This window comes from Mesocricetus auratus, unplaced genomic scaffold (genome assembly GCF_017639785.1).
Source record: "Mesocricetus auratus isolate SY011 unplaced genomic scaffold, BCM_Maur_2.0 Super-Scaffold_100029, whole genome shotgun sequence".
In the NCBI taxonomy this organism is placed as follows: Eukaryota; Metazoa; Chordata; class Mammalia; order Rodentia; family Cricetidae; genus Mesocricetus; species Mesocricetus auratus.
Window position 1 is genome coordinate 13,154,795 of NW_024429210.1, and position 14,374 is coordinate 13,169,168.

The 14,374-nt window shown below is 39.8% G+C and overlaps 1 protein-coding gene across 1 annotated transcript in view; it reads left to right on the top strand.

Moving 5' to 3' along the window:
• Nucleotides 1–14,374, top strand: part of Xpo1 (exportin 1) — a 42,185-nt gene that overhangs the window by 18,185 nt on the left and 9,626 nt on the right. The window contains exons 4-14 of the mRNA XM_005070371.4: nt 890–962; nt 5,685–5,746; nt 6,415–6,459; nt 7,904–8,085; nt 8,323–8,371; nt 8,448–8,567; nt 10,676–10,804; nt 11,570–11,728; nt 12,850–13,047; nt 13,766–13,904; nt 14,094–14,275. Of these exons, the coding sequence (XP_005070428.1) occupies nt 890–962; nt 5,685–5,746; nt 6,415–6,459; nt 7,904–8,085; nt 8,323–8,371; nt 8,448–8,567; nt 10,676–10,804; nt 11,570–11,728; nt 12,850–13,047; nt 13,766–13,904; nt 14,094–14,275 (1,338 nt within the window). The remainder of the gene's footprint in view (nt 1–889; nt 963–5,684; nt 5,747–6,414; nt 6,460–7,903; nt 8,086–8,322; nt 8,372–8,447; nt 8,568–10,675; nt 10,805–11,569; nt 11,729–12,849; nt 13,048–13,765; nt 13,905–14,093; nt 14,276–14,374) is intronic.

A 14,374-nucleotide genomic window follows, 5' to 3' on the forward strand; every position in this document is an offset into this window, starting at 1 on the left:
CCTAATTCTTGAGGTGAAACAAAATGCATTTTGGTTCCTTTTCTTCCTCCTGCCTATCTACATTAATTGATCATCATAATAATGATCAGTAATAATTTAGGTAGTATAAATCCTAGAGCATTATAAATTCTTAAATGTTGACTGTTTAAGCAGCAGAAGGGATAAAATGGATTCAAAGTGGTATCTGTTATTTACCTTTTTCACATAGGTAGTTACGGCTTACATGTTTATAAAGGGATACCTGAAAGGTAGACACAGATTGCAACATGCATTTGTATTTAATTTTGACTGTGCACAAAAGTTTATCTTTAAATTAGTAGAAATAGAAACTGCATAAGGGCGGGGCTAGAATTGAAAATGAACCTGTGGGGTTTGTCTTGCTGCTCCTTAAGTAACACACCAGAGACCTTACACTTGTGTAGAAAGTATATGTAGCAACACTTGATGTCTGGCTGCAAGCTTGTAGCTCCTAGAGGAGGACAGGAAGCTTGACAGCATCCACGCTACTAAATTTAGGAGCCTGGTTGTGTTAATAATGTATGCGAGCCTATGAGCAGTCTGACACTGTGAATTCATATCTGGCTGTTATTTTTCCTTCTACAGATAAGCCCATTTGACTGCTAAGGGGCTTTTTATTTGGTTCTTCCTCCTGGTGTGAGCATGTATAATAAACAGCAGGACTTTACATAGAGTAGTAAACAGTAAAATGAGGAAAATGCATGAAATTTCAGCTTATGGGTGAATAGATCCTTGTTTAATATGTAATTAAACTTGATAGCATAATGTTTTTGAAATGTTAGTTGTAAATGTGTGTCTGTCCATTTGTGAATCCTAAAAGGTCCTAGTCCTATGACAAGATACTCATATAACTCTGTTCTCCCATTTTCAGTATTACGGACTACAAATTTTGGAAAATGTGATAAAAACAAGGTGGAAGATCCTTCCAAGGAACCAGTGTGACGGTAGGAAAATATCTCAGGGATAAACAGTTCAGTTTTGCTCCTGATACATACTCTTAGTTACAGTTGCATGGCAGGCTCCTATTTATGCAGTGAAGGAGGACTGGGCATGGCTGGAGACGACAGAAGCCAGCATATTGTTTATACATATCAGCTTGATTGAAGGGGGCTCATTTTCTAAATCTAAAGTCAGAAAAGTATAGTGATGGCTAGAATTAATATTAAATATTTCTTACTACTGTATTGGGAAAGGCGTGGTGGTTCCCACTTAGAACCCAGCACTCATAAGGTGGTGGAGGCAGGAGGATTCAAGTCCTGTGCTATATGAGATACATCTCCACATCTATGTACACATACACTTACATAAGCAAAACAAGTAAATGTCATAGTTTTAACAAAAAGAACATAATGTTTGGTACTAATTAGAAAGTTGAGGCCAGGTTTATAGCCTAGTGGTAGGGCTTTGTTAACGCTGCCCAGCCTCTGAATTTGACTGTTTGGATGTTTTCTCTGCATATGTACCTGATGCCTGGGACAGCCAGGATGGGTTGGTGGATGCTCTGCAACTGTAGCTATGGGTGGCCGTGAGCCGCTAGTTCACAGTCACGGCCTGACTGTGTGCTCCGGGAACCAAAGCTGGGTTCCCTGGGTGAGTGGTGAATGCACGCGTGTGTCTGACCATCTGTCCCCATTGGTCTGTCCTTCCATCCGTGAATGTCAGAAGGAGGTGACAGATACTTTGCTGGAGTTAAAAGCCGTTATGAAACTTCCTAAGTTGGTGGTGAAAACTGAGCACAGATTTTCTGGAAAAGCATTGTGTTCTTAACTCTAAAGTCATCTTTCCAACCCTGCTCCTTTCTGAATACAATTTTTTGTACTTTATTTAGATGGTGTCCTATGTAGTTGAGGTTGTTTTGTAGATAAGGGGGGCTGGGTACAGGCTTGAGTTCCCATAGCTTTGTGGTGGTCAAAGCTAGGACCTTAAACATAGTAGACAAGCGCCCTGCCAGCTGAACTGCAGTTTAGTCTGGTTCATTGAGAACGACCATGGTGGCAGATGGGAACCATCATACTTGGATGGAATTTGCGTTTTAAAAGAAATAATCTTACTATTTTTAATACTGATTTTCTGTTTGGCACTTTAAAATTTTTATATATGTATGATTTTATTATAGGAGCAGGGGTACTTAACAAAATGAAATTAATGGTAAAATTACCAGAAACTTAGAACAATAAGTATAATATAAACAAGTCAAGTATGTTGGTGTACACCTTACAGCAGTGGGGAGACAGAACAGGTAGATCTCAGCTAGATGCCAGCCTGGTCTACATAATGGGCACCAGGCTAGCCAGGGCTACAGAATAAGACCTTGTATTAATTATTGGAATGATATTTAGGCTGAAGCACTGGTTCAACAATTTTGAGCACTTTCTGCTTTTGCCAAAGACCTGTTTGGTTTCTAGTATGCAAAGTGGGTGAGTCAGGCCTTTGACTTCAGTTCTAGGGGATCCAGTACCCTCTTCTGGCCTCTGAGGGTACTTGAGGGTACTTCGGACATACATACACACATACACTCAGGCAAACACACATACCCTAACATGCCAGAAAAGAGCATTGGATCATATCAGTTGCCTGATGTAGTGTTAGGAACCAAACTTGGGTCCTCTGACAGAGGAGGAAGCGCTCTTAACTGCTGCTCCATCTCACCAACCCTCTAAGAACCCATCTTAATAACGAGAAAGGGTAATGCAACCTTAAAAATTTTCTGGGCCAGAAAATAACATGTCTTGTGGTTTTATGTATTAACAACCTAAATTAGTGACTTGCTAGTAATTGATATTTTTCAGGTTAGAAGGGCTCTCATTTCTTTGTTTTTGAGACAGGATTTCTCTGTGTAGCTTTGGAGGCTGTCCTGGAACTAGGCTGGTGTCACAGAGATCCGCCCACCTCTGCTTCCGCCTCCCGAGTGCTGGGATTAAAGGCGTGTGTCATCACTGCCTGGCAATTAATTTTTATATCAACTGCCATATGGGTTCTAATACTTTTGGTGTGTATGTGTCGTGATATTTGACATTTTACTTTGTTTTTTGCTATTTTAAGACACTATAACCTAAGGCTTGAGCTAGAAGTCCTTATGCTCTCATCTCCCTCTGCCCTCAGCAACCATCTCCTTCCTTAAAAGTTTTCCACATTGATACCATTTTGTTTGTTAATCACTGAGTTAATCCAATGAACATGGGTGGAACTGTCATTGGAACCTCATGGGCTCAACCATGAATACACAGTTCAAGACAATGACTCTCCCCCCAATAGCAGTCAATGACCAGTATATTTTTGCTTGGGCGGTTTTTATACAGACAAGTGAAGGTTAAAACAGCAACAAACATCTCCATAAAACTAGAACTGTTTGCGTGCACAGTGTTTTTTTTTTTAAGTGTGGGGGGGGTTAATTTTACATTCCAATCTCAGTTTCCCCACTCCCCCTCCCTCCCTCCCCTACCTCCAATTTGTTCCTCGGAGAGTGTGAGGCCTTCCCTAGGAAGTCTACTGTCTGTCCCATTATCTCATTAGGCAGGACCAAGGCACCTCTCCACCCCCACATCCCTGTGTCTAGGCTGAGCAAGGTATCTCTCCATATAGAATGGGCTCCACTAAGTCAGTTCGTGTATTAGTGTTAGATCTTGGATCCACTGCCAGTGGCCTCATACATTGTCCCAGTCATACCATTGTCTCCTATATTAAGGGAGTCTAGTTCGGTCTTATGCAGGTTCCCCATTTGTCAGACCTGAGTCAGTGATCTCTCACTATATCCAGTCAGCTGTTTCAGTGGGTTTCTCCATCATGGTCTTGACTCCTTTGTCCATATTATTGCTCCTCCCTCACTTTGATTGTACTCCAGGAGCTTTTTTTTTATTACATTGTAGTTTTAGCTGGGTGTGACACACACTGATCCCTGCTGTCTGAAGACAAAAGGAAAAACAAGAACATCTTATTTTTCAATTAAATTTTGTTTTGTTTCCGATACCCCAACATCAGGATCTCTGTGTCCTGGGTGTCCTGTAGACCAGGCTGGCCTCAGGAAGACAGGGCTAAAGGAGTACTTGGCCATACCCATCTTTAATCAAGTCAGTTCCATAGCACAAGGCCATTCTCTCAAAGTCAGTGGAGGCCAGCCTGAACTTCTCTGTCTCAGAAACTAGAGGCAGGCAGAGGGTGAAAGAAAGTAGGGGTGACTATTATTCCCGCACTTGGGGAGCTCAGTGTACACAGCGTTTGAGGCTAACTAGAAACCCTGAAAGATAACTTTGGAGATAGAAACAGAAGGAGGAGGAGTTCTTGTCAGTCTAGACTGCAAGAGACACTGTCATTCACTTACTAGGCAGAGGCCAAAATGATTACTTTAAGATCCTCCCCCCCCCCCTCCCCCCATGCTAAAAAACAGTAAGTAATCCTTTGAAGAAAATGCATCTACAGTTTTAAATGATACATATTTTCTTCACAAAAAACATCCTGGATTGCAGATGGCCTAGCAATTACAAGAGCTTGCTATTCTTGCAGAAGTCCTAAGTTCAGCTCCCAGCATCAATGTTACCTGTAATGTAAGTCTCTGCTCATCTGATCTCCCTGGGTATTCGCCCACAGGTGATAACACAACCCCAGACACACATGAATAACACAGTGTAAAGATGAAGAGTGTGTAATTTAGGCATGGTGTCACTCCTGTATAATCCCAGAGTTTGGGGACAGGACCAAAAGTTCAAGTATGTATAGTTCAGTGTTTATATATGTGTTACTCTGGTATGTTTTCCTGTTAAATTGATGTAATTTTTGTTTGTTTTGTTTTTTGAGACAGGGTTTTACTGTATTTTTTTGGAGGCTGTCCTGGAACTCACTCTGTAGAACAGGCTGCCCTCGAACTCAGAGATCCGCCTGCCTCTGCCTCCCAAGTGCTGGGATTAAAGGTATACACCATCACTGCTCAGCTTGGTCCTGATTTTTCAAAACCTTTTTTTTTTTAATTTTTTTTATTTTTTGGTTTTACGAGACAGGGTTTCTCTGTATTGTTTTGGAGGCTGTTGGTCCAGCCCGGCCTTGAACTCACAGAGATCTGCCTGCCTCTGCCTCTGCCTCTGCCTCCCGAGTGCTGGGATTAAAGGCGTGCGCCACCACCGCCCGGCCTGATTTTTCAAAACTTAAAAAGCTCAAAAGTATGAAAGGCATATCCATTGACTTATTTTGAGGTGTTTACCATCAAATCCACGGTGTTTTGTGTGTTGGGCAAGTAGGCTACTTTTGAAGTACATCCACAGTTCTAATTGACAGTCTTTGCAATTGGTAGCATTGGTGAAGGATTTGGAGTTTGAAACTGATTACTCTCCCCTCTCCCAGGTCCTGAATATGTGTTAGCATAGTGTAAAAGTGTGATTTTGTTTTCTTAATAGAGTGACATTCTAGCCAGGTGCTGGCTCTGTCCACTTTTAGTCCTCGTGATTGGGAGGCAGAGCCAGGCAAATCTGAGTTCCAGGACAGCCAGACATTCACAGGGATACTCTGTTTCAAAAACAAAACAAAAAAGTCACATTCTAGTCCAAGTTGTTGTGATAGTACCTTTGCCTCAGCACTCTAGAGTGTTGGGGTTACAGGCATAAATAAGCCAACTGCTATGCCTATCTTACAAAGAAGTTTCAAGTTTTTTTTACACATTATGTATAATCTTTTAATAGGGATAAAAAAATACGTTGTTGGCCTCATTATCAAGACATCTTCTGATCCAGCATGTGTAGAGGTAAGAAAATTCTTTTGAAAATAATTAATTTTTAAATTTTATTTTTTTTGTGTGTTCTCACACATGAGAGTGTCTAAGTTCCGCAGCGTGGTTGTGGTGGTCAGGACAACTGGGGAGAATCAGTCAGTCTGTGCTCTCTTCCTTCCATCCTGTATGTCTGGCGATTGAAGCTCATCTCCGAAAATCCAGAGTTTGATGTTTTTTTTAATTAAGCTTATTTATTGTGTGTGCAGGGTGTAAACTGGGTGCTTTTTGAGATTAGAAGGAAACTTTGGGAACTGGTTCTCTCCTTATATTTTATAGGTGCAGGCTTGGTAGCAGCTGGCCTTTCATGCTGAACTGCCTCAATGGTCCCCAGAGAATGTTCTAGAAAGCAGGCATTTAAATGTTAGCCTATTGTCAACAGTCATGAAAACATGCATACTTGTAGTAGACCAGTAGTCTTTTTGTTTGTTTTTGGTTTTTCGAGGGTTTCTCTGTATTGTTTTGGAGGCTGTCCTGAAACTAGCTCTGTAGAACAAGATGACCCGCGTGCCTCTGCCTCCCGAGGGCTGGGATCAAAGGCTGCGTACGCCGCCACCGCCTGGCTGGTAGTCATTTCTTCCTGTGTTTGTGGTGTGTTGTGCTTGTTAGGCACTTCTTTAATGTGACCTTTCTCCTTTCCCCAGAAAGAAAAGGTGTACATTGGGAAGCTAAACATGATTCTTGTTCAGGTAAGCTGTCTTCCTCAGAAACGTAAATAAATGACTGCTACACTCAACATTCACATCTATCGTTCAAACTCCCTCTATCACATAGCTGTCTTTATAAAAATATTTGTATTTTTAGTTATGTGTAGGGGTGTGCGTGTGTCTGCCTGTCTGTCTTCTGATGGATGTGTGCATGTGAGTGGAGGTACCCACAAACTACAGGCCAGAGGCATTTAAAACCCCTGAACCTTGAATTATAGATGGTTGTGACTCACGTGTCCCTGATATGGACCCTGGGAACTGAGCTCAAGTGTTCCTATTTTTCTTCCCTTCCCTGAGACAGGGTGTCTCCGTGTAATGGCCTTGGCTGTCCTGGAACAAGACCAGCAGGCTGGTCTTGAATTCACAGAAATCTGCCCCCCACTGCCTCCTGAGTTCAGGTCTTTAGTTAACAGCCTGTGGTGATAAGAATCAACGATTATTTTAAGGCTTCGATTATATGGCTTCCATGTAAATTGGACTGTGTGTTGGAGTTTGAAATTACCAGTGTGACTGTTGGATTCTTAGACTGATACTGTGCTTTTCCCTTACATGTGGCCGGTCCATCTCCAGCTTATATATCCTTCCCTGTAATTTGGCCTCCTAGTTTCCTAGTTAGTCCCCGTACAGTCAGTCTTTCCTAATGTTTATATTGACCTGTTTTTCTTTACTGACCCCCAACAGGTCATCCTTTTGTAGAATGTTTGGAGTATTCTTGATGATCATACTACCCAAACTTCAAAATTCTAATCTATTTTACTAGGAATTTAGTAGAAAATTCATTCCCTTCTTGTGCTATCTTTTTTGGTTTTTCGAGACAGGGTTTCTCTGGCTTTGGAGGCTGTCCTGGAACTCGCTTGGTAGACCAGGCTGGTCTTGAACTCACAGTGATCCACCTGCCTCTGCCTCCCAAGTGCTGGGATTAAAGGCGTGTGCCACCAAAGCCCGGCCTTCTTGTGCTATCTACTTGGAGCTTGTAAAATGTTCTCACCCTACTATAATTCACAAACCAGGGCCTGTCTGCATCAACTTTGCTGCATTAGCAAATTTAAAATAATGTAAGGACTAGATTATATCCAACAGAAATGTTGGATCCCAGAGGCTGATGTTCTCAGATGAGCATTCTTCTAGCCCATAAGTATGTCTTCTTAACCAGTCACCCTTTATCATTTAATTAGTTCTCAGATGTTTTGGGATAGGTTACACAGACGAATATTATCTATCATACACTAGAACCAAATGTAACCATCAGGGTAACTGACTGAGGACTGTGAGTATTGAAAACACCATGTGTTGTGTTTATGTGTGATGTAGAGAATAACACAGTTCCTTCCTTAATAAAAAGGGATAGAGTGATATTTACTCTAGCTTGGTAGTTGTTTTGTCCTTGTCAAATGAAGTGAAATGTATATTTCATTTTTAATTTTAGATTCTGAAGCAAGAGTGGCCTAAGCATTGGCCAACTTTTATTGGTGATATTGTTGGAGCAAGCAGGACCAGTGAAAGTCTATGTCAAAATAATATGGTGATTCTTAAACTCTTGAGTGAAGAAGTGTTTGATTTCTCTAGTGGACAGATAACCCAAGTGAAGGCAAAACATTTAAAAGACAGGCAAGTGATTATGTTGCAAATTACCTTTTGCTATATGGAGCTGTAAGTGTAAAAGGTTTTTTTGTTTGTTTGTTTGTTTTTTTAATGAAGTGTGATCAACAATGTTTTCAATTACTTGGGGATGGGGAAGTGTGTATATAGGAGGTGTCGGTGTCCTCTGTTACTCTCCATCGGGTCTGCCTGAAATTGGGATTTGTATTTGCCCACTTTGCTAAAACTTTTTCTCTCTCTCCTTAGCATGTGCAATGAGTTCTCACAAATATTTCAACTCTGTCAGTTTGTGATGGTAAGTGGTTTTAGTTTTCTTCTTTTTGAAATAAGTAGAGTAGAGTATGTTTATGATGTGATGCTTGCATTTGCAGGAAAGTTCCCAAAACGCTCCTCTTGTACATGCAACCTTAGAAACCCTGCTGAGGTTTCTGAACTGGATTCCACTGGGATACATCTTTGAGACCAAGTTAATCAGCACATTAATTTACAAGGTAAGCCAGTACAGTTCAGTTTTGTCTCTGGGTGGGCACAAATGATTTTTCTTAACTGATACTCTTAATGGCTATCTTTGTTTATGGAATGAAGGAACTGCCCTTAAGATTTTTACATAAATAGTAATCCTTTTTAAAAATTCAGGCATGGTGGTGTATGGTGTATTGCTATATTGGGTATAGTTGGTATATTGCTATCTTTCACTTGAGTCACAGTGAAGGAATTCAGGTGGTAATCCTATAAAGTAAAAATGAAATTTGTTTACATGTGTTTATTTTGTATATAATTGCCTGTCCCCGGGATCAGAGTCAGATCATCAGGCTTAATGGCAAATGCGTCAATACTGAGCCATGAAAATCTATTTTACCTGAGAATTTTGAATACCATACACTTCTATTGTTATTCATGGATAATTACTGCCACCTGCAGTTGGCGTGTTTCTCTGCAAACCGTCTGCTCCCAAATAACTGACCCTGAGACTGAAATTATAAATGCTCAGCCGATAGCTCAGGCTTGTTACTAGCTGACTCTTAGTTTAAATTAACCCTTATTACTGTCCATGCTTTCCCAGGTGGCTCATGGCTTGTTACCTCATTTTCTAAACCGCCTGCCTCCTGGGCAGCTGGCTGGCATCTCTTGACTATCTCTATCCCGACATTCTCAGTTTGCCTCTCCTGCCTAACTTTATCCTGTTCAGCTGCTGACCCGTCAGCTTGTTTATTAAACCAGTCATAGCAACATATATTCACACAGTGTACAGAAGAATTATTCTATAGCAGTTATCATTGTGTTGTATTTTCTCGATGGGTGTTTATTGAACCTTAGTAAAGATGGATTATTGTAACAAATGAACTTTGTAGATCAGTTATTAATATTTCCCAAATCAACCACCAAGGGTCTACAGAATATCTAGATATATCCTAAAGACCTGCCTCTGCCTCCCGAGTGCTGGGATTAAAGGCGCGTGCCACCAACGCCCGGTCCTCAAGTCAATCAATCATAAACAGTAATTTAGGTCCTGGGAAAGTTATCAAATAAGTTGTTTTTTTTTTGTTGTTCTTTTTTTATTTTTTTATTTTTTTTTAGCTTCAGGTGTGCTGGGGATATAGTTCCCTATTTGCTTAGTGTATACTGTAGTACGTAAAATAAAAACCCTAGAGACAGACACTGGGGTTTAAGCTTCAAGCTGAAGATGAGAGCAAAGCAGCCAGCCATTAGCTCTTAACATCTTACTTCAGGCTGAAAGGGCTGTCCTCTCCTCAGCATGGCTGGAGACTAATTCTCACATGAAACCCTTTGCTTCTTTCTTTTATACCTCTCAAATCCTGTTACTAAAGATGTGGGACCCCAACTTTGTGTGAGCTGTTTCTTTTTAGACTAGATCAATCTCAGCTCTGTGTAGCCTTGAACTAACACATCAGTCTACCTCTGTCTCCTGAGCCCTGAGATAAAAGGTGTGTACCACCGCCACCTAACTTCTATAGCTAACTAGGGTGGCTGGCTTTGCACTTGGATACTTCAGGAAATCTCTATTAAATCATAACTAATATCACCACAGCATTAGGTTTAATCCCAGTATCCCTATACTATATACCTGTGAAACAAGTAGAGAGCAGAGAAGTTTAATAAGGTAGTAGAGAAGTTTAATAAGGTCATCCAGCTTTGTAGCAGTTCTGGTCTTCATCTGTGCCTCATGATACCCTCTCAAAAGAAAAGCAAGCATACTTGCTCCTCAAGTATTTCAGTGCTTAGAGTATATGGTGTTTCTTCAAAATATATGAAAAAAAAAGTTACCTACTATTTTTAGACTGTATCCTTGAGTTTATAATTGTAAGGCTGCTTTATTTTTCATTTTGTTTTATTGCATGTGTGTGTGCCGTGTATGTATCACATGAGTGTCTGGTGGTCTTGGATGTCAGAAGGGAATAGAATTAAAAAGAGAGTGTTGAATCCCCTGTTAGCTGCCATTGGCTGGTGTTGGGAGTAGAGCCTGGGTCCCCTTCAAAAGCTTTAAACCACAGCCGATTTTGCATCCCTTTACCCTCCTTTGTCATTGTTAATATAAAATGTCTCTTGAGTTTAATTTTGCTCTCTTTTAATAAAATAGTTCCTGAATGTTCCAATGTTTCGAAATGTGTCTCTGAAGTGCCTCACTGAGATTGCTGGTGTGAGTGTAAGCCAGTACGAGGAGCAGTTTGAAACCCTGTTCACACTTACCATGATGCAGCTAAAGCAGGTACCGTGCCTCTGTTCAAAACTCAAGTGATTTCAATGCATTAGAAATGGTAGATTCGTAAATTCAACTGTAGAGTACCTAATGTAGTGTGATTATGTGTGCATTACATAAAATCTTTTCCTGTCTCCCTTCCTCTGTCTTTATCTCTTCTCTTTCATTCCCTTATTTTCTTACCTCCCTCTCAGTAAAACTTTCAATATGAAAAAAAAAATGAAGGTTTTAGGAGTTACATAATAACTAGAAATTTGAAGGTTGAATTTGATTACACATTGGGAAATTGAGAACCTGATCACTGTTCTTCTCAAGGGGCAGAAAAGACTTTTCCTGTCTCCCTTCCTCTGTCTTTATCTCTTCTCTTTCATTCCTTTATTTTCTTACCTCCCTCTCAGTAAAACTTTCAATATGAAAAAAAAATTAAGGTTTTAGGAGTTCCATAATAACTAGAAATTTGAAGGTTGAATTTGATTACACATTGGGAAATTGAGAACCTGATGGGACCAATCTCCTCCCTCCTCAGTCCTCAACATGGCTTCTCCTAACTGGCAACCTCTTCTCTACACTAAGATTTGTTTATTATCTAGGAAGTTAAACATGATGTTGTATTACTGTTTGCCATCTGGACACACCTTTATATTTTTTCTGTGTCTTGATTAAAAACCTGATAGAAAAATTCAAAGAATATAGCAAATAGGGTTGTCACTTTAGCGTTGGGACTTTTCTTTGTGGTTTTGTAACTTGTACATTGATGGTGTTTTCAACTTCCAGATGCTTCCTTTAAATACTAACATTCGAGTTGCATACTCAAATGGAAAAGATGATGAACAGAACTTCATTCAGAATCTCAGTCTATTTCTCTGCACCTTTCTAAAGGAACATGGCCAACTTTTAGAAAAAAGACTGAATCTCAGGGAAGCACTCATGGAGGTAGGTTCTGTATGTGAATTTTGAGACATCTTGTTTGTTCTCCATCTGTGTGCTTTTTGTGGGTTTTGTTTTGAGGTAGGGTTCTTTTATTTAACCTAACTGTCCTTGAACTCACTGTAGAGCACGATAACCTTATACTCACAGAGATCCGCCTGCCTCTGCCTCCCGAGTGCTGGGATTAAAGTGGAAAACTGTTAATATCCAAAACAGAAAACCCAGACATGTTAGTATTGTACATGGGAATTCACACAGGAACACACACAATGTAATTATCATATTAGGACAGCCTGTAGGAATCTTAACTTTGAAATGTGCTCAGCACCTGGTGGGCCTGGGAAGATGAATCAGTGGTTTAAAGCACTTCTGTTCCTCCAGAGTTTCAGGTTCAATTCCCAGCACCCACACGGCAGCTCACAAATGTCTGTAACTCCTATTCCCAGGGATCTGACACCCTTATAGAAAAATACATGCACCAATGTACATGAGATAAAAATATTTTTTAAAAAATCTCAACACCTGGGAATCTAAGGAGTGAAGATTCCCAGAAGTTCAACACCAGAGTTCCACACCAGCCTAGGAAATGGTTTTATTGTTTAAGAGTGTGTCTGAACAGTATCAACAGTAGTTTGGCTTCCAAATATTTTTTATCATCTTCACAGCAAATTGTGTACCCATGTTTTGTTTGAGACCAAGTTCTCTAGTCCTGATTTGCACTAAACTCATAAGTATCAAACCATCCTCAAACTTGTGAGAATTTTGTCTCTGCCACCAAAAGTGCTACTGTTGTATGCTTTACTATTACCTAACGCCAAAGGGCCATTTATAATGAGGGACTTTCTGGCTCACCTGAAACTGATAACCTGAAGATGGTCGTCATGCCTTCCCAAGCACTCAAACTAAAGCTGTCAGATATGCTCTCCAGTTTTAAGGTTATAACTCAGTTATGTGTCCTGGAAACATTAGAGGACATGTCTGAGGAAATACTGGCTTCCAGAGCTTTCTGTTTGAAAAATGGAAATCCAGATGTGTTTAAACAATATTAATTTTTAATCCTGACTTAAGTGTTGGGAATCTGTTAGATTTGGTGGTAATGTTTTAATTCTGTTGGTCCTAATGTGTAGGCTCTTCATTATATGTTGTTGGTATCTGAAGTGGAAGAAACTGAAATTTTTAAAATCTGTCTTGAGTACTGGAATCATTTGGCCGCTGAGCTCTACAGAGAGAGTCCATTTTCTACATCTGCTTCTCCATTGTTATCTGGAAGTCAGCATTTTGATATTCCTCCAAGGAGACAGCTGTACCTGACTGTGTTATCAAAGGTAATTTCTGACTGTAATGTCGACGGCTAATAGGTGTTGGTAGAAGAACATAAAAAGGATAAGTTTTCCTGCTGCAGTTTTTACAAGTATGGTTCTTTAGCTTGCATTATCTGAACTGATTGGCTACCCCGATGTATTCCATCAGTGAGTTGATTATTTGATACTATCTTTGAAAAATACAGATAAAATAGGGTTCTTAAATGCAGTATTGCTTTTTAGAAATCTTCATTATTTTGGAGACAAAGATCTTTATGTATCCCTAGCTGGTATGGAACTCAATCTATTTTCCAAGCTGGCCTTGAACTCAGATCTGTCTGCTTTTCCAGTGCTGGGATTAAAGGAATGTGTCATCATACACTGAGCTTCTTTTAATTGGAAACATTTGATAGGTGGGTAGGTGCATGGGTGATTCTTAAGTAGTCAAAGCTGGCCTTAATTTCTTGATCCTCATGTATCAGCCTCCCAAGTGTTGGGATTAGAAGTATATGGATGACTGCTTTATTTGAAAGTTCATTTTTGGGTTGGTAGTCCATCCTAGCCTCTAACTAGGTCGCTCAATCTTGTGAGCACTGAGACTACAGGAGTGTCCCACCATCCATCACCAAAAAAAAAAAAAAAAAAAAACAAGTATATGCTTTTACATGTCTTCCATCAATTCTATATTGGGTGTGGGTATCAAATTTCTTAACAGTTTCTTTATTGGTTTATTGATATGTAGGTCCGTTTATTGATGGTTAGTCGAATGGCTAAACCAGAGGAGGTACTGGTTGTAGAAAATGATCAGGGAGAAGTTGTAAGAGAGTTCATGAAGGATACCGATTCCATAAATTTGTATAAGAATATGAGAGAAACATTAGGTGAGTCGATAAATGACATTAATTTACTCTTTATAATCTTATACCCTATTTGTGAAAATACTGTTTGGTCAAAGCTCTACACTTAACTGAATCTTTCAGTAATTATGTACTTACTAATATGTTGTTACTCCTTAGCAAGAAAAAAATTAAAGCTTTGGGTGTCAAACATCTAAAAATTTTTCTTTGTAGTTTATCTTACTCATCTGGATTATGTAGATACGGAAATAATAATGACTAAGAAACTTCAAAATCAAGTGAATGGTACAGAATGGTCATGGAAAAATTTGAATACATTGTGTTGGGCAATAGGCTCCATTAGCGGTGCGATGCATGAAGAAGACGAGAAGCGGTTTCTTGTTACTGTTATTAAGGTATGCAGCTGATAGGATAAAGCAGAACCGTAAGTAAGAGTTTTTTTATTTTAACCATATTTAAGTATAAGGCATCCTTAACCATAGCTTAAATTTGTC